This window comes from Myripristis murdjan, chromosome 11, assembly GCF_902150065.1.
Source record: "Myripristis murdjan chromosome 11, fMyrMur1.1, whole genome shotgun sequence".
NCBI lineage: Eukaryota > Metazoa > Chordata > Actinopteri > Holocentriformes > Holocentridae > Myripristis > Myripristis murdjan.
Genome location: NC_043990.1, coordinates 12,252,893 through 12,274,841, shown reverse-complemented (window position 1 = coordinate 12,274,841; position 21,949 = coordinate 12,252,893). Strand labels below are relative to the sequence as shown.

General features: G+C 41.3%; 2 protein-coding genes across 4 annotated transcripts; one reads left to right on the top strand and one right to left on the bottom strand.

Annotated features, from left to right (window-relative positions):
* Window positions 1-840: 840 nt before the first annotated feature.
* neu1 (neuraminidase 1) lies at window positions 841-7,447 on the bottom strand. 2 transcript variants are annotated; one of them, XM_030064262.1, is made up of 7 exons: window positions 7,206-7,447; window positions 6,688-6,877; window positions 6,122-6,384; window positions 4,674-4,856; window positions 3,623-3,842; window positions 2,392-2,628; window positions 841-2,237 (listed from the first exon to the last, which is right to left on the bottom strand). In XM_030064262.1, the coding sequence occupies exons 1-6, from the start codon at window positions 7,320-7,322 to the stop codon at window positions 2,408-2,410; spliced, it is 1,194 nt and encodes a 397-aa protein (XP_029920122.1). In that variant the 5' UTR covers window positions 7,323-7,447; the 3' UTR covers window positions 841-2,237; window positions 2,392-2,407. The 2 variants fall into 2 exon arrangements, with proteins under 2 accessions (XP_029920122.1, XP_029920121.1); XM_030064261.1 differs by having other exon boundaries at window positions 841-2,231.
* A 3,149-nt stretch (window positions 7,448-10,596) lies between these two features.
* On the top strand, window positions 10,597-21,473 carry tmem268 (transmembrane protein 268). Of its 2 annotated transcripts, none has more exons than XM_030063845.1 (9): window positions 10,597-10,748; window positions 13,386-13,548; window positions 16,077-16,171; window positions 16,410-16,517; window positions 17,984-18,136; window positions 18,443-18,553; window positions 19,072-19,161; window positions 19,433-19,654; window positions 20,944-21,473. In XM_030063845.1, the coding sequence occupies exons 2-9, from the start codon at window positions 13,404-13,406 to the stop codon at window positions 21,109-21,111; spliced, it is 1,092 nt and encodes a 363-aa protein (XP_029919705.1). In that variant the 5' UTR covers window positions 10,597-10,748; window positions 13,386-13,403; the 3' UTR covers window positions 21,112-21,473. The 2 variants fall into 2 exon arrangements, with proteins under 2 accessions (XP_029919705.1, XP_029919704.1); XM_030063844.1 differs by having other exon boundaries at window positions 19,430-19,654.
* The last annotated feature ends 476 nt before the right edge of the window (window positions 21,474-21,949 follow it).

The following is a 21,949-nucleotide window of genomic DNA, read 5'->3' as shown; positions in this document are numbered from 1 at the left end:
CGGGGCTGTGTAGTTCAGTGAAAAAAAAACCTTGAGAAAGTCAGTGAATAATAATGAGTTTTACATATACACAGCCAATTTTGTGTTTAATCTTTATCTATATCAATTTCTCCTGACAATACCGCTCTAGTTTAGTTATTTTATTACAACCAAGACCCTGTCAAAGTCAAAGACAGGGGCTTCGGGGACACTAAAGCACTTTTGAATGGTTAAACTCAGTATAAAAGCATTGTGAAAGGAAATTGGCATTAACAAAATGAGGATTTATTTGCAAATTGTGATTGTTTTATGTCAAAAAATTGTCAGAATTGATCATTTCGGGACTGAATTTCATACACCAGTGTCATATAAATAGATATTTATTGATCATAGAAGGAATTTGGTCTACACTGAATTACTTCAATCCAGTTTTCTAAGAATTTTAACATTAGTGTTTTTTTATGTATTGGATTTTCCTGAAAATTGTGCTGCCAATGTGTTCAATCATCCAAATGGTGATGATTTCATGGAACTGCCCTTTAACAGCAGAGCAGACTATGCCTGGGGTTGACTTTAACACAGCTTAACATTTGCCAAATCAGACACTGATTTTCTTTCCTATCTGCCCTGATTTAAATCACAGCTTTTCCCTCTGCCATGTTGTAAACACTGATAATGCACCAGATTACCTCGCTTTTTTTTTCTTCATCCTCAAAAGGCGAGCTGTGATGTTTTGATGATCAAGTAATTTGTGGTATCAGAAACTGTGCTCGAGAGAATGTTTTGATTTGTTTGCCTAAAAACTGCAGGACACCACAAATTAACAAAACTATGTTCGCCATAAAGAAAGCAATGGATCTCATAGAAATCACACTTTATTTCTTCTTGACATTTTCAGAAAGTGTACAGATCAGAATTTCAGAGCTGAAGAAAATGTGTCCCAAAACAAAATCTCCACATCTGAGCACAAAGGAGTGCTCATCTAAACAGTAGTCATCAACATTAAGAACTAATAATAATAAACCTGCATGATGTACAAGTACAAAAAAAGGCTACTTAGGCCACACAATGAACTTGCTCTCTCATTCTCAGTCACATACACACTCTCATACACACATTCATCCCTTTTTTCCCATTATTATTATTGATTTTCTAGTATCATTTCTGATCCCAGACCCAGGGAATAGCAGAGTATGTGTAATAGCACTCTCATAACAAAGGCTATCAACATAGAAGCACTTTCCGGTAAAGATGACCAGCCCGAACACAATTTATTACAAAGCTAGAAAAAAAAAATCAATTAGGGTGAGTACATGGGCACATCCCATCTTTGAAAACTCAATAAAGGCAAGAATTCATCATAAAATATCAATATATGCTTTGGAAGTAGCTCACCTGGGAGTCTGCACTGAAACAGTGACATTATATTACTGAATGTTATCTGGATGAAAAGAAAAACTTAATTCGAGTGACTGATAGATCAACCAATCCCTTTTCAGAGGTGCTTAAAATCTATATAGCACTGCAGCACACATCAGTACTAAACTAGATCCTTATGATGTCTACTACACATACTGCTCTGGAAAAAAAAGATTTATGGCTCATATAGGACACAGGTTGTATTTGTAGAATAGAAAAATATGCAACCCAGGGTCCAAACGTGAAAAAAACAACCTAGTAAGGGTGTCTGGCTTTATATGGAAGACTGCTGTTAGAACCACTGGATGATAATGAAATGCTTTCTGTGCTGTGATATTCATGTGATATTTGTGATCATTTAGTATTTTAAGGGCAAAATGCGGGGTCGATGTCAACTTCACAAGAGGAAATATTTACATGTTTATGATAGCACAATTTAATTTACTTGGAAACTAAAGTACTTTCTCTGTCCTTAAAAATACCTTAAATTAATTCCCCAATATCTTATCCTTCCCCAAGCTGATCATACCTTCCATTGTCTGGAGGAGGGGAGCTCAAAAATATTGGAAATGTGCAAATTTTCAGCAAAATACAACCATCCTTATGCCTTGGTGGAACAAATTTCATCCTCCATTTCCTACCCAAAAAAGAGAAAAGAAACTGGTTTGTCAGCAATGGAACATAAAATGAGAGGTGCATCATCAGACCAAACCCAAAGCTGGTGGCATTCATGGCATTGAGTCTCATCTGTTCCTACATTTGAAAACAAAGTTTTCTTCCTGAGGAAATCTTGGTTATAAATCATCATCCTGCTTCCCCTTTCCTTCAAGCGTCTGCAGTTGGGAGGGAGAGACAAGGTGACGTCATTACAGCAGCCAGACAACATGGCAGGGCGTACACTCGGAGGACATCTTCAACAAAATTTCATCAGTGGTTTTCAAAATAAAATGATACTTAAAAGGCATTTTACCCCCTATTCATTATCCTCCTTACCTCCCACTCTCATTCTCTACCGCCCACCGTAGAGGTGGATCTTTGCAAACGAGACGGTCTCGAAATAGTCCTTGTGGCCTTTCTCGTAGATGACAAAGACGTACTTCCTGTCCTCTGCAGAGCCGCTGTCCAGCGATGTCATGCTGGAGTAGCCGCTCGGACCCGGCCATATCTGCAGAGCATTCCCCTCCCACGACGAGCCATTTGTTAGAGACCAACGTAAAGTGAGGTTGATTCCTGAGGGAAACACAGGGTGGACACTAACGTTAATAAAACTGAATATTGGTGCTTTCATAAGATATTTACAAGGGGTGGGGATAAAGCACTTCACTTAAGTATTGTATTGTAAGTAAAGCAAAGACTGGTATCAAACTAGACGACCTGAGGATAAATATATTTTGGCATGGGAAAAACTGCCATGGCCATTTTCAAAGGGGTCCTATGACCTCTGACCTCTAGATATCTGAATAAATATGCATTCTATGGGCACCCACAAGTCTCCCCTTTGCAGACATGCCAACTTTATGTTAATTCTATCCAGTTTTAGGCACAAACCATGCTGTTTTTTGCATGCAATACACTATAAATGTGTTACTTTCGCTAATTGTAAAATGGTGTATTTCTGCATACTGGGGTCTTAACAGTCTTGGAATTGCATAAATTGGGTTTGACCAGAAAGCTGAGACACTTATGGATTCCTCTCTTGTGGACGAGGCACATTTTATTCATGTGTACTGATGTTAGCTCCCATAGTAGCCATTTCATTGTAATGAGACCATTTTTTGCAATTTGACATCACTGTATAAAATGACCCCCTGTGACATTTAGGATAATCAGAGTCTCATCCATTCTCATTCGCATCCACAAAGAATGGTATAATTCAAAAAACAAATCGCAATACATTTTAATATCGAATCACAATACTTGTAGAATCGTAGTACATATTGTATCAACATTAAACTATTGTGATTGTATTGAATTGGGAGATGAGCATATCCCAGCCCCAATATTTACACTAAATACAAAAGAGAAACTACATGCACACTGCATTGGCACTGCAGTGTTTGCTTAGAAGTTCTCTTGTGTTTAGGCTTTATTTCCTCCTTTGTCTAGTCTCATATCATGATTCCAATACATCACTCAGCCCCAACGTGAAGGCAAGCAACAGGAAAATGAAACCCTCATCACTTAGAGAAGAGATTGACCCCCCAAATTCCAGTACTGTCCTTACTGTGGTCAGTGCTGGCTGGGTTGGTGAAGTAAAGCACTCCTTCTTTCTGCAGAGCCCCGGCAGCCACCACAGGGTCCACCAGCGTGTAGTCGAAGAACAGCTCATCTATGGGCAGGGACAATCCTCCATCGAGGCTGCGCACTATGACGCGGCACCGGCAGTGGTAGTTGTTCTGGTTCCGCACATTGATGACGATGCTGCCGTCCGTCATCTCAAACGGCTGCAGGGGGAGGAGCGGGACACATTGAGAGAGAGGACAGGAAGCGGGGTTTTAAAATTAACACGGTGTGATTTAGCATCTAACCCATTATGATTTAAAGGTGTTGCATGATGCATGTTCAAAGGAACAGTTCACTCCTGAGAGATGTGTATCCACGCTATTACTTTTGGAAAGCACCACTGGGTAAATTTGTGGCGATTATAGTGTCTCAAAAGTAAAACCACATTTCACATACACAGTATTGCTTCCTGTTACAAAGAAGATGTGACTTTGAATGAATAGCAAAGGGGCCACTAGTTTCAGTCTCTTGCTCCAGTAAACTGTGTGCCAAACCATGAACTAAAGTTCTTAGTCTGAATTACAATATGAACCATAACTGGAAGATAAGATAAATGACCTAGTATTTTTATTTTAAAAAGTTAACTGCATTAAATAACACATGAATTAATCTGAAAGCATCTTACAGGTAAATGCCTGTTTGAGAATAATAAAAATGAGGGGCATCCATCCATCCATCCATTTCCCCATTCAAACTCTGTTCCTTGTCCATGACCAGGTCGCTATGGTAGCAGCCTGAGGATGAGAGCCTAGATGTCCTTTTCCCCGACCACCAGCTCTCCCTAGGGTAACCCAAAACGTTCCCAGACTTGGGAGGTGCTGCTCCTCATTCTGACTGCCTCACACTCGGCTGCAAACCACCCCAATGCATGCTGGACGTCACAGCTCAATGAAGCCAACAGCACCACTCAGCTCATGTACCAAAAGCCAGTTTCCACACCAAGAGTCCAGTGTGCCAGGCCTCCGCCCCAACCCATCACCATTGTAACATACCTGGCACTCATCAGGATTAAAGTCTTGCGCTTTCTTCTTCTGGTTGTACGGGATGCTTTTCAGCGCTGCCCCGTTGTACCAGTTTAGTCCGTGGTCGTCACTCAGGATGCAGAAAACTCCGTCCCCCTCCAGGGTGCCGTGACCACACACCACCAGCCTCCCCTTGGCAGGGTTGTAGCGCTTCTGCAGTGGAAAGACGTGAAGACGCATACACTCAGCATGAGACACACACAACTGCACACAGAGGGCAAAAATGATCCTGAAAAAGAAACTGAATTCTGTTCAGTAATGGAACTAAGTGAGGATCAAAAAGCAAAAAACAGTAACATCACTTAGTGAAAGTCATAGTGTACGTTTGAAATGGATTAATTGAACACTGAAATTTGTTATATTCAACAGTATTTCACAGTTCCTAAAATGGCCAATAAATACCCAGAGGGTGGCAATTTTACTGTTACAACATGACACAGTAAACAGGACACAATACAATACTCATGATTATACAGAGTGTCTGCTTTCTCTATTTGAGCTGCTGCCATACAGAAGAGGGTTTAGGTTCCCAAGAGCTCACAAGAATCTGTACAAAAATGCTTTATCAAATACGCCATACAGTTGCTCAGCTCAGCTAATACTGTTGAGAGGGATAAGCAACTGATGTGCACAATTATAACGGCACTCTGGTGTATAATGCCTCTCCTGCTGCAACCGTTTCAAATGCACTATTGTCTGTTCCGTGTGCTCTGTGTGCACTCGCTTAAACATATGTGGGAGACGTCAAAGATCCACTGTAACAGACAATAATCAAATCCAAATTAATCTAATAACAGGGTGGTACAACATAACAAGCCTCACATGAGGAGACAGAGAGTCGACAAACAAAAGGCCAGATAGGTAAATGCGCACTCTGCAGGATCAGTACGCAGGAAGTGGAAGTTTGAACTCATTATTTAAGTTTAAGACATATAACTCGCTTACATATAAAACAGGAAAGATGCTGTTTTCAATAAGCACACGTGAAGCCAATCTAGGTTAAAACCCCTATCCCTCACTAGTGTCTCTTATCAAATCTATACTAATCACAAAGGAGGACAGGAGATAAAGAAAAAGCAGATGAGTTGAAGAGGGATTTTTAAATGTTGAACCTAGACGTGCATTGTGAAAAATGAGCTGCAACTCCTGCTGCAAAGATCTGGAAGCAGAAATTACAGCATATGAAAAGGACACTACCCTGGGTCATCGGTAGGCTGAATTCCTTGACATTTTTAAATTTTTAGATCTCAGAGCCCACAAAAATTTGCCACATCTTACTTGTAATTACCACTTTGGAAAGAATGAGACTGGCTTGCCCCACATGGCAACTTGTATTTACAGTTAATCCAATGTGGCCTGAGCCCAGCACAACTTGCTTCTCAAGACCTTTTCAAACAAAGTCCATCTTCGTATCTCACCTGGATGCCAAAGCCTGGCCCGGGGGCGAAGCTCTTGACCCCGAGCTGGACAGAGAGGTTTTTGGGTGAGCTCCAGCTGAGGCCGTCGTCTCTGCTCTCCACCATCATCGTGCTGGAGGGTTTGCAGTGGTACTGGTGGAAGCATATGCTGTAGACCAGTATGACAGAGCCGGCTTCCTCGTCCACCACCACCGAGCCCAGGTTCAGGCCGTCTGTCTTCACTCCGTCATCGATGATAAAAGACGTGGGGGACCAGGTGGCTCCTGGGACGAGTCAAACAAAAACCTCAGGTGAGTCTGGTTTTCCCATATAAGCCTGTGTTGTATTGTGTGCTTACTAATTTACTGTACATTGTTTCATGTAGTTTGCAACTTTTGATGTTCAAGTTCAAGTGAATGACAGTCCACCATGAATACACTGTTTTGTAAATGTGGCATAATATTACTATCCATTCAGCGCCATATTGTCTGTGTGTGTGTGTGTGTGTGTGTGTGTGTGTGTGTGTGTCCAGCTATCTGGCCGCCTGTCAGCAACCTCTGCATGTGACTGCCCCGGGTTCGACCCACCTTTGTCTAAGGACCGTCTCATTGCGATGAACTTTGCTCCTATGTCACCAGGTGACTGCTTCCTGGCCTCAGCGAAGGCCAGCAGGCTTCCTTTGGGGGTGAAGGTGAGCAGGGGGATCCTGTAGGTGTTCACCTCCCCCGCGCCGCCACTCACCCACAGCAGCTGCTCCTCATACAACAGAGGGTCAATCTGGAGAGGGAGAGGAGGATGAAGATGGAGAGAAAGCCAGAAAAGGAGGAAGGGAGAGTGGACGGACCACACAGAAACAGTCAACTTGGGTAATTCTCATACTTACTGACCACCAAGTGCTTGTTGGCAAGAGAAATGCCTACCTGCAGCATGTGACCAGTCAGAGATGAAAAACTGATGATACAAACTCATCATAGCAACAGTAAGGAAAAGTAGGCCACTATGTTTCAAAGCCTAACAAATAACTCAAAAGTTGCTGAAGCTGAGAGCAATACTTTTATTTAAAAATATCACACTCTGGATTTGACAGTATCTGGTTCATATTTACCTGGCCAGAGTGGCTGGAGACACACGGAAGCATCGCAGCACAGAGAAGTAAAGTCAGAGCAGCAGGCCGGCCTCGCCTCTCCATGTTGGATTCAACTCTCACCATCATCCGCTTCATTCTGTCGGATTAAGTCGAATCGAGTGAACTGGGATGAGGGTTAAAAGACAGGCAGAGACAGAGGAATGAAGTTACAAACACCAGGATCTTCTTCCCCGTGAGCGCGTCCACCTTTGGTCATATGATCTCGGGCCGGTCACGTGACTCGAGCGTCACGCAACAAAATAAAAAAGAAATTTTAAAAATATGAGGGCAAATTGTAAAAGATGTGGCAAATGTAATATGTGCTAAAATAATAAGAATATTGCACAGAAAAATATGAACAATGCATAACGATGTAGATATTTTGTTTCTCCTGTGAAATATTTCTTTCGGCTGATAACAAACAAACAAACGACATCAAAAAAAAAAAAAAAAAAACTCGTGTTCGACTTTGAGTCGGAACAAAAGTGTATTTATGTTGGTACAAACTGCAATAGGCCTGGGTTATTGTCTTCAGTATTTAAGTACCATTCATGTGCAATTAATTTTCGAGTTTTTATTTCTCATGAGAGCACACTTACTGCCTTTATCCACATGGGGGCAGTCTTTCCAACACACAGTACACCAGCAGCCACTGAAGGGTACAGGAACTTGCATGTACTGTGCTAATGCAGTTTAGATCAACAGCAACATGAGGACAAATAACATTTAAATGCCATTTTAATGTCAGGTGCGACAATAAGAAGTAAGAAATATCCACAGAATTTGTGTCAAAAAATCTGTCAGTAATCACTATTTATTTATACAATTGATATACTGTAGATTATAATGTCTGGGATGAATAAAACGTAACCCAAAATAAAATATTTAAATCTGAGAAGAACGGAGTGCAGATTTGAACAGTAGTCATAATAATTTTTTCATCTGCATGCACAAAAGAAATTACTTATGAACTCTCATTCTCAATACCGCACACACACACACATTGTTTTTTTCATAATTATCATTGATTTTCCCAGAGCTACCATTTATGATACCAGACTCAGGGAACAGCAGAGTATGTGTAATAGCACTCTCATAAGAAAGGCTATTAATATTTATAGAAGCATTTTCCAGTAAAGATGACCAGCCTGAAGACAGCTTTATTACAACGGTAGAAAAAAATTCAATTCACATGAGTATATCGGCACACCCTATCACTGAGACTCCCCATTATAGTAAGAGACTAATATATCCTTTGAAAGTAGCTCACCTGGGAGTCTGTACCGAAACTGTTATATTGTTGTACATTACCTGGACGAAAAAGAAACTCCATACGAGCTGAAGAGGAAGAGGTGAGTGCCTGATCAACCAATCCCATCACAGACCACTGCACCATACAAGAGTACTAAACCAGACCCTTATGATGCCTATTACACACACACAGAAAGAGATTTATGGCTCATGCAGGACAGGTTGTGTTTTATAGCATTGGAAAAACATGCAACCCAGGGTCCAAATTTTGAAGAAAAACATAGCCAGAGTTTCTTCTCAGAAAAATGGTAATTAGTTGTTTTCTGCACTGTGATGTGATACTTTGATTTCACAAGAGCTCAAGCAGGATTTAAATCGATTGACACTTTGCTCCGGGGTCACTGGATGACTCTTCCCAGCCTCACCAAAAGGCCAACAGGTTTCCTTTGGGGGTGAAGGTGAGCAGGGGGATCATGTAGATAAATCCACTCCGGCTAACTCCCATGCTTCCTAACCTTCAGATGAAACCATGGTGGGGAAGTGAAAGCTCCTTGGCATGTGAAATACTGCAGCATGTGACCAGTAACTGATGATAAATAACCGAATGCAGGAAGGGCAGGCCAAACCAACAAAATAACCATAAAGTTACAAAAGCAGAAGCTGAAAACAACACTTTCATTATCTAAAAATACAGCACAGTAGCCATATAGTTTATCACTTACTGCAGAAGGCTCATTACATCAGGGCAGAGTTGCTGGAAATACAATCAGCCTCTTCTTCCCATTTTAGACCCAGCTCCTCCAAAATATCCGCTTTAATTAAGTCGAAATTATTGAACTGAAATGGTGACTTCAAAAAAAAAGGCAGCAACAGATATAAAGTTGCAAACACTCTGATGTATAAATATATAATGTACAATCAATAATAATATAATGCAACAGGTAAGAAATATGATACAATAAGCAAGGACTATTCAAGGCCTATTACTTTGTGCAATTCATTTTCACATATGCAATTCCTCCTGAGAGCACCGAGTGGCTGCACTTGCCAGTTTCACCCACATGGGGGCAGACGTTGCAGCACACGGCACACCAGCAGCCACCGAGCCCTGCAGAACCACCCGTCCTGCACGTTTCTGCTCTTGCACACCTGGTCCAATGAAGGACTTAGTGCTGATTGGTTGAAACAGAACTACCTGAGGAGGGCATGCATGAAAGTGTGTGGCCTTTAACTGGATCAGATGTGCAAACGAAGAGCTGGAAAAAAACATTAAGAGAAAGTAAAGTTACACTCAGACACCTTTCTAAAGTTGAATGTCAGTGATATAAAATGTGACACCAATCAGTAAGAAAATGTCAATATTTCAACAGATTAAAAGTAATTTGTGGGTGAAAAATAGTGTGCAACCTAAAAGAATGACATAAACAATGCAGTAATTGAAAAAAAAATACGTTTATCATAATTTAAAATGATGTTAAACTGACTAGTTTGATTTGATGTGTTTCTGCTTATCTTTATTTTCATGTGTCAGTATTGGCAGATGTTGTGGTCTGTCTGTGTACAGTTTGTGTGTGTGTGTGTGTGTGTGTGTGTCCTTGAATGACGCAAGTTAATGTGCGACAGTTCCAGTAAAAACTCCAGCCCATAACACCACAATACCAAAAAAATAAAAAACAACAGCAGAGTTTGGTGTCTCTGTCTGTGTACACAAAGCCGGTCATATATCTCTTACGCCATTGAACACTGTCATTCTACGAGGCCAGATTTGCTCTTACCATGAACACACTGCTGCATTTTTGTGAGGACTCCGCCGACTATTTGAGAAATCCCCTCTCTCAATACAAAGGCTCAATGCTCGTTCGCAGTACGGCTCTGCATGTCGATAATATCATTACTTAGGTGACCTATCACCCTTCACACTCGGGTGTTGTGTCCGCTGGGTTGGAAACCACAGGCCACATTCCAACAGTCATGAGGCAGAGCTGATCTGAGTCACACGCAGAGAGAGAGAGAGAGAGAGAGAGAGAGAGAGAGAGAGAGAGAGAGAGAGAGAGAGAGAGGGAGGGAGGGATGGGAGAAACTTTGGTGTGAAAGGTTAGAGAGTGAACAGAGAAGCACACGAGAGACTGCGTGCGCTGTAGGCTTTAAAGGACACTATGTGTGGGAATCATGGAGAACAGGGAAGGTTACAAACAACCGAGAAGTAAATGAAATTGTCACAGCGGTGCTCAGAGTGAATGGGGATTTGATGGACTTCCATCTGAAGTGCAGGTAGGACTGTGTAAAAGTTGGATATTTCCTGCTCCATCATGGCATTTTTACTCCATGCCTATTCTTGATGAAGGCACGTACACTGAAAAATGTTGGGCACAAAAATACTAAAAGTTGAGTTAACATTTACCACCCTGGCCCTGATGTCTTTTGTAAACTTCTGATAGTTTTGTCTCTAGTGGGAACTTTTCACTGCGAACACATCTGGGGCAGCATGAAGACGCTGTTTTCCCTCTCAACAAGTAAGCCTCAGTTTAAGTTTCGGATGTAAAGATGTTGCGAAATGTTGGTGAGTTCCCTTTTAAAATCAACACCGGAAACAGACACAGCTTTCTAGAAATTAACAGCCTTCGAGTTAAATTTATTCACAAAGCAGGTTTTCTTCACAGAGCAGCAAAGGACATAAATGCAGCCAAAAGCAAATGTGATTTGAAGATATGAGCCCAGTGTCGCAAGTCTTGTCTTAAGATTCATTGATGAGCGAATAGTAACACTTGCACATGTGTGAACACTATATATTTTTTCAGATCTTGAACAGGTACAGTGCAAACTGGCACCGACCAAGTGCTGCAGAGTCGGACTGAGAACTACAGAGTAGATCAGGGCTCACTGAGAGATAAAGAGAAAGCAAAAAAGACATAGCACATAGAGAACAGAGAAAGAGGGTTAGCAGGCAGTGAAGGAAACAAGCTGACATCATGGCTGCAAATTGAATTTTCACACCTCTGCGCTAATATGTGCCTCCATCACAGGCAGACAGATGAGAGAGCAAGAGAGCAAAAGAAAACCTTGAGTGCTCTGCCTCTGTCTACATGCGGTCTTTCCTTAGTTGGTTTTTATGCTTGTTTAAAGCAGCAGAGGAAGTGTGCTGCGGTGCTGTGCTCAGGAGGGTCCCTGTCGAGGTGCAGTATATCTTTCTCACGTCCAAAGATACTCCTTATCCTCTTTACACAGAGACCGCCTCAGTTAGCTGCCTGTAAGGTTACCAAGGGGCCCTCAAAAGAATGTGGATCTGCTATTCACTGAAATGGTGGTAATTATACTGACATGTGTGGCGGCTCATGTGAAGTGACATTATATGCATGTCAGTACAAGGTAATTGTCATTAAGTAAATCTATAAGGAAAAGAAATGACCGTTTAACACCTTATCTTGCTCCTCATCCTCCCGAGTTAATCTATACAATGTGACATTAAGGAACCTATTTGAATTGCCTCAGTGGGCAGATAACAGCGTGACCGGAGCGTTGCAGCGATCCCATCAGCTCTGAAAGGAGAAGTGATCTGGTTTCCAGCTGCTTTTGAAACCCAGGACGTTTCAGCAGCCATCTCTTGAGCCACTGCACCATAAATGAAAGCCGGAGCAGCCACTGTGTTTGTCATAGATAAAAGGCCACGGCTTATCTGCAGGGGTATCTGCTGTGGAAAGGGGATTGCTGCCATTTGATGTGGTGTGCTCTGTCTAAACTTTCCGGCTCTCTTTACTACTTGCAACACCTTTATTGAACCTGTTTCATTTTGCATGCTCTTTGAACCGTACTGCTTTACTGAGCCAGCATTTAATATCTACGCACTATTAACCCTTCAAAAGCGAAGCAATTTTGGGCCACTTTTTGCTTCCTTCACATTTTCACTGACTTGAACCCATTTCTATACAAGTCATGCACATCAGTTGAATCAGCACATTCTAGGCTATGAGGTGGAATACACTTTTTGTTTCTGTTATGCTGTATAACAGGCTACATAATAAACATCCTAAATACAAAAGCAAACTGAATTTCTTTCTTTTTTTTTTTTACAGTTGGAATCTATGTAGCTTTTACACATGTTTCTAAAGCTTCAATATCTATGCATGACTTAAAGTCTTATTCATGCATTTTCAAAATGAGGACATCTGCATGGTAAAACAAGATAGTATGTGTTGTATGTAACCAGGCACTTATCACCCTGCATTGTAACATCCTGCATTGCTTCTTAACCCACAGATATGCATCTGTTTGCATGATGCAACTTAAACTTGTTTTTCACTGCAAGTGTCACATTCACTATGTTATCAACATGACTTGTTCATAGCACAGACATTCACCTCTTCTGTGAGGCTGCTGTTTGTAATGTAAATATGTAATTATGCATGACTTCTATAATCAAAAAAATATTGATTTATTTTTCATACTTGGGTTTAAAGTTTCCATGTGTGTTTAAGTGTTGATAGGTTTCAAAACATTAGGGCTCACAGAGACCTAATGACATTTCGGAAAAGGTTCAGGCTCAGGTTTTAGGGAGACAGCAGCAGTGTGCAGGGGCGCCGGCAGGAATTTTGGGCCCCATGAAAAAAAAAAATATATATATATATTTACTCGATGATGGTTTAATAATTTTATATTAGTTTTTACCTATTTTTGGGGCCCCTGTCAGGCAAGGGCCCTTGGAATTGTCCTAACTTTTCCCCCATATATGGCGCCCCTGGCTGTGTGTGTGTGTGAAGTTGTGTTGTTCCTGTGCTGTGTCACATCAGTACATCGACGGCCTCACAACACACATCATTTGTCTCTGCTCTAGTGCCACCAAGAAGAAAATCCTTCCTGAATGAATTTACTGTGACTGATCTCATCTAATCTGATGCTCTTCTTCTCCCTCAGGGTCTGGTTACCTCTGACATGACGGAGGACAAGAACGGACTGCGTGACATGATGGAGGACAGGAACGGACTGTGTGACATGATGGAGGAGAGTGAAGTCGATGTTCCACCCGGTCAAGCCAAACCCCAGCCGCAGGCCAGCGACAGCTCCAAATGGTCCAATGGTAACAGCGCTGCTGCACTATAAGTGTAATATCATAAAGTCTTTTTAAAGTAAACTCATGTATTAAAAGGTTAAGCCTCTCACAGGAAGACACTATGAATCATTTAACCTTTATTTATACAGATATGGTCCAGTTCAAGTTTCAAGGCAGCTCTGTAAAGTAGGGGAAATATCATTTATGGTGGATTTGACCAAAACGAGGCTGATGCCAGTGTTCAATGCCTTTATATTTTCCCCATTTTCATTGTAAAAATACATGAAATCAGTGTATAACTTTATGCCTGTCTGGGAGCAAAAGCCTCTGAAACAGCATTTAGTCCATTGTGACATGCTAAAATACTAAAAGGCATCCTCCATATCTAATCAGTGAAGAAATTGTACCTACTGCCTGTAAATAGAAAGATAGAAATGTTTTTATGTGGCTGAGATAAGGCATGAAATTTACTCACATCAGCAGTGATCTACATGACTGACCCAGTATCTGCCATTACACTAAATATAAGGCCAATATGAACCCAGTATGTCAGGAAATCAATAGACTGCTCTAACCAAACTACAGACCTTGAACAGTACTAACACAGAGTAATGGTTCTGTGTCAAATCACTCCAACATGTACACTTCCCACAAATGTAAGTCTGTCAACTCGGATTTCCCCCTTAAATTTCCCAAAGTTTCTGCTACCAAATTAGTAAAACATTTTTTCCAGCAGTGTCATTTATAGTTTCAATACCTGCTCGTTCAAAGAGGCTTCACAGAGGCATGAAGGAAATATGGCATTTTTACAGCTGCACCATTTCACCCGATGGAAAAAATTGATACGTTGCGCATCATATTATACACATTTCATTGTGATTCACCACAGCATATTTTGTATCTTTGGAAATCTTCTCGATCTTGAGGAGAATTTCAAACAAATCTCTGTTGCTTTGAAGAAAGCTTGGCCGTGCAACGAGAATTTGTAATGATGGACCCACTGGTCTTATCTTCACCTTCAGCTAATTTTGACTCATGTCTGGAAACAGTCCATTTCAAATGGTGAAGCATAACTGTCTCCACAAGTCACACTCACAGTCCCACTCATATTTAAACACGCCGTAGGGATCACTTCTCTCTCTTTCGGCCAGTAAACCAAAGATTTGCCTGTAGAGCTTCTTTCAAAACTTTCATATATTTGATGTTATGTCACGGGAAATCTTAGCAAGGAGAAAGGATCAGCACACTGCACCTCTTGAAGGATCTACAGTGGATCTGTATCAGTGCTCCTGTACATTATCATTTCATGCTCATGTGTTGTTATCGTTGCCAGTAAAACACAGCAGCCACGGACAGAGCTGGATGAGAGGCTTCTCTCAGTTCCCTGCTCTTGTCTTTCTTCCTTGTTTTCGGTTTCATGTCTGCTGTGGTTGGCAGCACAGTCGCTCTCCGTGCTGCCAGCCAGTCTTGCTTCTTATCCCTCTTTCATGCCTCACTCTGCTTTGTCACTTTCTGTCCAACACCCTGTAATACTTTTCCAGACAACTCTGCATCCGCCAGACTCTCAATCATTTTCGTTTTAGGCGTTCAGCTGAAGCTCCTGTCCAGAGCGACTTACACAAAGCAAATACTGGTTAAGTCTCTCTCTCGCTCTCTGACTGACTCTAATCCTTTCTCTTGTCTAATAATGACTAATATTTGTATGAATCAAACTTATAAAGAAGGTATCTCCCCTTCTTTTATTTGCATCACAATATAGTATTTGTGTTGCCAAATCATTGCAGCACAATATATATACACAAAGTATCAGAAAAGTATGTAGATTACATGCTAATATGTACAGTAAATCACCAGATAGAGATACAAACAAAGTCATCAGTATATATATAAATTAAAAGTAATACATAAATCTTACAGTATCATAGTATTCACTGTGCTGACAGCAGTTACGATCTTTTATCCTCTCTCATGATTCTTTGCAGCAATTTTGTTGTTGGGCAGGTGTCAAAATCCAGAAATATGTCACCTCTATTGAGTGGTTCAAATACTGTGCCTAAGTACAATTTTGAAGTATGTTACTTGAGTATTTCTATTTTATGCAACTTTATCCTCCGAGGGAAATAATGTACTTCTGCTCAACATCATTTATTTGACAGCTTCAGTTACTGGTTACCACGTGAATTTAGAATATTAATGGCATTTTACATCAACTAATAGATCATGATATATTTTTATAAGTTAAGCTACCCGGCAGTGTATAAAGTAATTAAAATGAGCTCCACCTTTACCAGCTGCAACATTAATGTGCATCAATAATTATAGTCCAATAATATGATATATATGATTCTGAAATGGCCCATTCTGCATAATGAATACTGTTACTTATGCTACTTAAAGTATATTTTGATGCTAATACTTTTGTACTTTTACTTAGGTAGGACTTTAAATACAGCATTTTCACCTATACTAATTATTTTTACACTGTGGGATATAGATAATGCCTAAAATTTGTGTGAACTGAATTAACAAAGTGGATATTCATTGCTCTTCCTCAGGTCAGAGTGTGTTTTCTGTGCCTTGCCATTCCACACTAAATCCCAGCTTTGACCTGTCCGTGTGCCGTGCTGCACTGGAGAAGGAGGGCTTCCAGGTCAGCACACACACACACACACACACACACACACACACACACACACACCCTGACACACACCAAACATTTGCTTTAAGTCACAAAGCAACCTTACATTAGACATTATGAACAAATATTGCAAAGATTTAACATCACAAACCTAAACTCTGAATGGCATAAACTACACACACACCCTACACACACTGTAATAACCTTCTTGTTAAATATGTTTTCTCTTGTCTTATCGTATCATCATTAGATTCCAGTCAGGGACTTCGAAGCCCCTCTGAAGACAGCTCTGGATGTTCCCTCTGTCCGCAGATACATGGTCTTCAACTCTGCCCTCTTCCATTTTATAATGGCACCGGTACGCTCGTCCCACTCTCTGCCTCTGTCTCTAATCCGATCTAACCCTGAATAATTCAGTTTACCATTATATCATTTTCTACCTCGCCATCCCTCTATAGCTTTAGCTCTCCCACCGCCCATTTTTCATTTCCCTCTGCTAAATTACAGAAGGTCTGTGTGTGTGTGTGTGTGTGTTGGAGGTTGTATAATAGCCGCAGGAAAGGGGCTGCAGATGGGAGCCATAGTTTAAAGAATTACTCCATGGTTACATTGGGAGATTGTCCCATCAGTAAATGTATCTGTTATGTGATAAGAATAAATCCACCAAAATCATCCATGTGTGCCTGGTGGATCACTCGTTCCAGCGCCAGCTCTTCATGTTTTCTTGAGCGTCTTTGGCGTAAAACGTTGTGCTTGTAGGCAACTAGCATTGCCCACAGTAAGAACACTGACTTTTTAGTAATAAAACGTTGGTCGACTTCCATTGATTTAGCCCGCAGACTCATACATTTCAAAGATACAAAATAATTAATGCGGCGTTAATTGATTCCAGGCCACCAGAGAGCAGCAGTGATCTCAACACAGTTTGGAAATCAAGCCACTCACAGTGTGCGAGGATATATAGTGGGTCAGGTTACTCATTTAGAGGGAACAAGGCGACACCAGCATCAGTTTTCACTCTTTTTTTCAGATCTCGTTGAATTTTTTTAAAAGCCTATCCAGTGCTGACCTGGGTTTTTGACCCCTGGCTTTGTTGGTGGCAAATATTTAGATGTGGTCATTTTCTCTGTAGCTGGTCTTTTGTTATGAACTTGACTCAGCACTTCAGCTGTTGCTAAACTAATTGCAACCAGGATCTACATGTAGAGGTATTTTTAGTGAGGTGGAGAGGAGAGGTACGGAGAGGAGAGGGTGACTCAGGAGCTGAGGAGGGGCCTGGTGACAGTGTGGCAAAAAAAAAAAAAAAAAAAAAAAATTGGAAAGTGAGAGTTGGCAACAACAATAAGGTGGTTTTTATAGATCCGTGGTGGAAAGGGACCTACAAATGACAGCTCTCGCATTGCCAGGGGTCATTTGGCAGCAATTTAATGCCAGTAATATCAATATAATACCAGCTTTACCTCAATATAGCTGATAGACAGGTTTATTTTTGGAACTATTTCATGTGAGCAGTTTTAGTAACACACAATCTCACATTACCCACAAGTGTAGCTCCTTATGAAAACAAGGAATGCAATCCTTGACATTTCAAAACAAATTTTTGTATCACATTTTGTTTGAATGAATGCTGATCTTCTACACAAACCTGGCCAAAGCTTATGAGAGAGTATTTGCAAGCTTTAGAGCTGCTACGAGTTTTAACTTTCCTACTTTTGAGGTAAGGCTTGCCACATTCAGTGACTTAGCACAGAGCACCTGAGCAAACCACTTATGTTTTTATCAAAACGTCTGTTACATATTCATACTCCGTCTCTGTGCCTGCAGGTGCTGTATGTGGTGCTGTGGTGTGCCGTGTTCTCCACCCTCCACATCTACATGACCATCACCGACTACTGGGTCCTCTGTCTGTCTGTCAGCCTGGTCTCCATCTTCATCACCACCGCCATCATCTTCATCCTCCACCACAGTAACAAGGAGGTAAGGGGCTCTGTGACATTTGCTGGCAGAAAAAAAAAAGATGTTTCATCCCAACTAGGTGAAATTTAACTGGTTTGTCAAGTGAAATAGGGGACTTTGGATTTTGACCTTCCATGTGAAATCAATGCAAAACGGCCCTCTGCGTAATGGTGTTGAATCCTGAACCAGCACTTGGAATTTCTCAGGGAGTCGGCTCTCAAATCCCCTTTTGTGGTTGCTGATAAAAGCCTGTAGTAGCCTATAATAGGTGAAATCCTCTGATCAAATAAGGGCTTGCCTTTTCAAACTGGGTCTGTGTTTATTCAGATCAACATAAACTTGGATGTTCGGCTGATCCAGGTTAATGAGAGGATGGTGAAACACAAGCTGCTGATCGGTGTGGCCGACTGGGTGCAGAACTGCACTGGACACATAAAGGTAATTCTGAACAAAATAAACTGAATAAAGAGCAAATACTGCGGGAAACAAACACTGCGCCTGCTTGACATGTAGAGATGGGAACGTTTAGGTCCGCAGTGTTGTTAATTATATTGTAAGTACAGACTTTAATGTGAAATAATATAGGAAAATATGCTTCAAAATCATACTAATTACTTTTAGTGGCAAAATAAGCCTACACATAGAAGTAATCGGTGCTAAGGGGATTGCTCACGTAGGTCAACATAACACAAAAAGTGTAAAATTTGGATAGAAAAAAATAGCAGTATAAAGTAATGGAACAGGTGAAGTAGTGTCTAAAAGATGTTATAGAAAAAACAGAATAAAAATAAAAATCATGGGTATTTTTTCTCTTCATTAAGGAAACAGGAGGCAGGACAATATACAGAAACATTTATATAAATACATTAGTAATGAACAGAAAAAGTAAAGCCCTTATCAGGCTACTAATACATCTAGATGTGTTGTATTTGTCTCTCTCTCTTTCTCTCTGGTAGCTTTATTGTGTATACTGGGACATGACCCGCTGTTTGAGGACACTGACTGAAACTCTAGAGGAGGCAAACTTTGTGGCAAATGAGACTCAGGTGAGTGAGTCGAGTACATCTGTCACTTTGTTTGCTCTGCTGCTGTATTGATTTTTGCGTGCCCTGTTAGTGACCCCTTGAAATCAATAGAAACATAATTCGTTGCACTGTTGAAAGGAGTTGTAATTTTTCCCGGAGTGGATTTAATAGAAACTGCACATCAGAGGTTGGCCTGACTTACTCTTTGAAGAGTGATACTATGTTTTGACGCATCTCCTCACGCAGATCACCTGGAGGGAGTTGAATTGCTTTGTTCTTATTACTGTAGGAGAAGAAACTGAAGAAGAGGATGTCCCATCTCATCCTTGTGACCGAGGTGACGCCTGCTGACCCGGAGGATGGGGGGTCAGAGGTCGAGGGCGGCTCCAGTGAAGAGACGACTCTCCTGCTGGGTAATGAGGAGGCGAGGCGCAGTACCTCATCCAGCCAGCGGGAGGACTCTATAATCACCACTAACTACAGCCTCATCCCTGACAAGGCTTTACCTGTCCAGGTAGGACACCTATGAGCCACAGCCTTATAAATGAAAGGAAACCTGCACACTGCTACAACAAAAATGAGGATCAGAGATTTTCCCGTGAGCTGACGATCCTTTTTTGTTGTATGCATATTTCTTTTAAGGACTACCGTATTTCACCAATTAATCGCCCGGCCGCAAATAGCCGCCGGGTTCTTATAAACGCCTGGGGTCTGCACGCATTTTGCGTATTAAACGCCCACCCGAATAACCGCCGGGGCGATTATTTACATCATAATGAGGTAACCTAAAATAAGGCTACTCACCTTATTTTTGCAGAAGTAAACAGTTAGCCGCACAATAACAGTGCGGCGCTTCTGTTTTCTGTCAAAATAAGAGCGCTAGCTAACGTTAGAACAAAAGGGTGTACCGTAATATTAAATCGACAGACTGAAAATATGTTGGACAGTAGCTGTCATCACGATAATGACCTGGTGCAAAAATAAATAAAGGCCTGCAGCGAATAGCCGCCTGGTTCTTTTAAACGCCCGGGGTCCAAGTCGATTTTGCATATTAAACGCCCGGGCGATTAATTGGTGAAATACGGTATGCTGATATTTGCAGGCTAAGTCGCCAGTAGCTGATATTTTATGCCGATGCTAATGAATTTTATTCCTGGCAGGGCAAAAAAAAGTATCTGAAAAAGCATTTAGGCCATCTCGGGACACAAAATTCTCCTCTGAAACCCAGACATTAGGAGTTTATGTTGTTAGTGGCACTCTAAGACAGGGCCGCCTACTCAACGGCAGAGCAAAGCTGGGTAGGATTTAACCAGTTCCTACATTTAAATGAAGAACTCGTTAAAACAAACAAAAACCTTCCATCACTAAGATCATACATTATGCAATTAATAAATAAGCAATCACAGAGGATGCACCAATTCTAATTTTTCAATGCTGATACAGATACTTCAAAACTGCACTCTGTGTACAATACAGAATATTTCAGGTTTAGACCAATAGTCTGCAGTCACTGGACAAAATAACTTCCTGTCCAGTTTTGTCCAGTGACTCAAAAGCTATTTAAAGTCTCTGCTCCACCATTTGAGAAATACTTCTGTATGCCAAAAATGCAGAAATCAAGACAACTTGCTTTATTTTGACATTAATCAGAGCTTGTGGTATCAGATATTAGTCTTGGATAAAATCTTCATGTCACTCAATTTTAGCCCAGGATCAACATCAGTGCTGAATCCCAGTATTGATCCTGGTGCAAGAACAGCTTTCTGAAGGAAAGCATGAACGTGTTTGACTGTTTTTCTGCAGGCCAAAGCCCACCAGCTTCTGATGACCTACAGTTCGGTCTATGTGAAGCTGCTGGTATCTGAGAGGCTGTCAGGCCCATCACCCCACCACTTTCAGCCCCGGAGGAATCACTGCACCACTGCCTCCCTCTGTCTCTGCCAGTACATCAAAACCAAAATCCTACGATAGACGCTGGGAGCTCTGTACATGAAACTGGGGGACTGGGACTATTATTATTTTTATTTTATTTTTTTAAATCCAGGAAAAGGGTTTTCCTGGTGTCCATGCTCTCGATCCTGTTTCATTCATACAGAACTGATGAGGGAGGGAGCCATGTCACCTGGGTGAAGACTCTCAAGTCTGTTTCTCCAACCTTCAGGCTACTGCTGCCCCGTTTTCACACCATCTTCACGTTTCTGCCTCCTGGATCATAACCCATTATTTTCTCCCAGTTTCTGCACAGCCAACACTCTCACACCGAGAACACAGGCTCACCTCAATTGCTGTAAAACCATATAATATTAGTATTGTTGTACATATCACAATCGTGGCCCAAGTCACTGCTGTTTAAAGTATTTTGTATGAATAATAAATAGAGTATATTCTTGTGATTCGTCCTTTGCAGTTGTATTTCTACAATATGTGTCCTTATGGTGGCATTGATGGTTGACTCATAGGATTTTGGGGTGACAAGGAAATTGTAGAGAAAGGAAGTGAGAGAGAGAGAGAGAGAGAGAGAGAGCCATTGACGCAGATGTGTAATGATGCTGAAAGGGGGTTAACATGAATCACTGCCTTTGGTTTTCTGGCTACCTCATCTCAAATGTCAGCAGCAGCATAGAGGAATTGCATGTGTGTGTGTGTGTGTGTGTGCCTAAGCTTTTACGTGTGCAGGTGTGTTTGCTTATGCATGTGTGTGACAGGAGTTGGCATCAATCCATAACAGAGCGCTCATGTTTGTTTGTTGGCAGCAGGAGGCAGATTTTTTTTTTTTTTCATTTTCCTGTATTCTTCAGTATTACCAGTG

Coding starts and splice junctions, on each gene's coding strand:
- neu1 (XM_030064262.1), bottom strand. CDS start 7,322: ATGAAGCGGATGATGGTGAGAGTTGAATCCAACATGGAGAGGCGAGGC. Junction 6,385..6,687: donor GAGACGGTCCTTAGACAAAG/GTGGGTCGAACC, acceptor GACTCGTCCCAG/GAGCCACCTGGTCCCCCACG. Junction 2,629..3,622: donor CCCAGCCAGCACTGACCACA/GTAAGGACAGTA, acceptor TGTTTCCCTCAG/GAATCAACCTCACTTTACGT.
- tmem268 (XM_030063844.1), top strand. CDS start 13,404: ATGACGGAGGACAAGAACGGACTGCGTGACATGATGGAGGACAGGAAC. Junction 16,518..17,983: donor TCCATTTTATAATGGCACCG/GTACGCTCGTCC, acceptor CTGTGCCTGCAG/GTGCTGTATGTGGTGCTGTG. Junction 19,162..19,429: donor TTGTGGCAAATGAGACTCAG/GTGAGTGAGTCG, acceptor TTATTACTGTAG/GAGAAGAAACTGAAGAAGAG.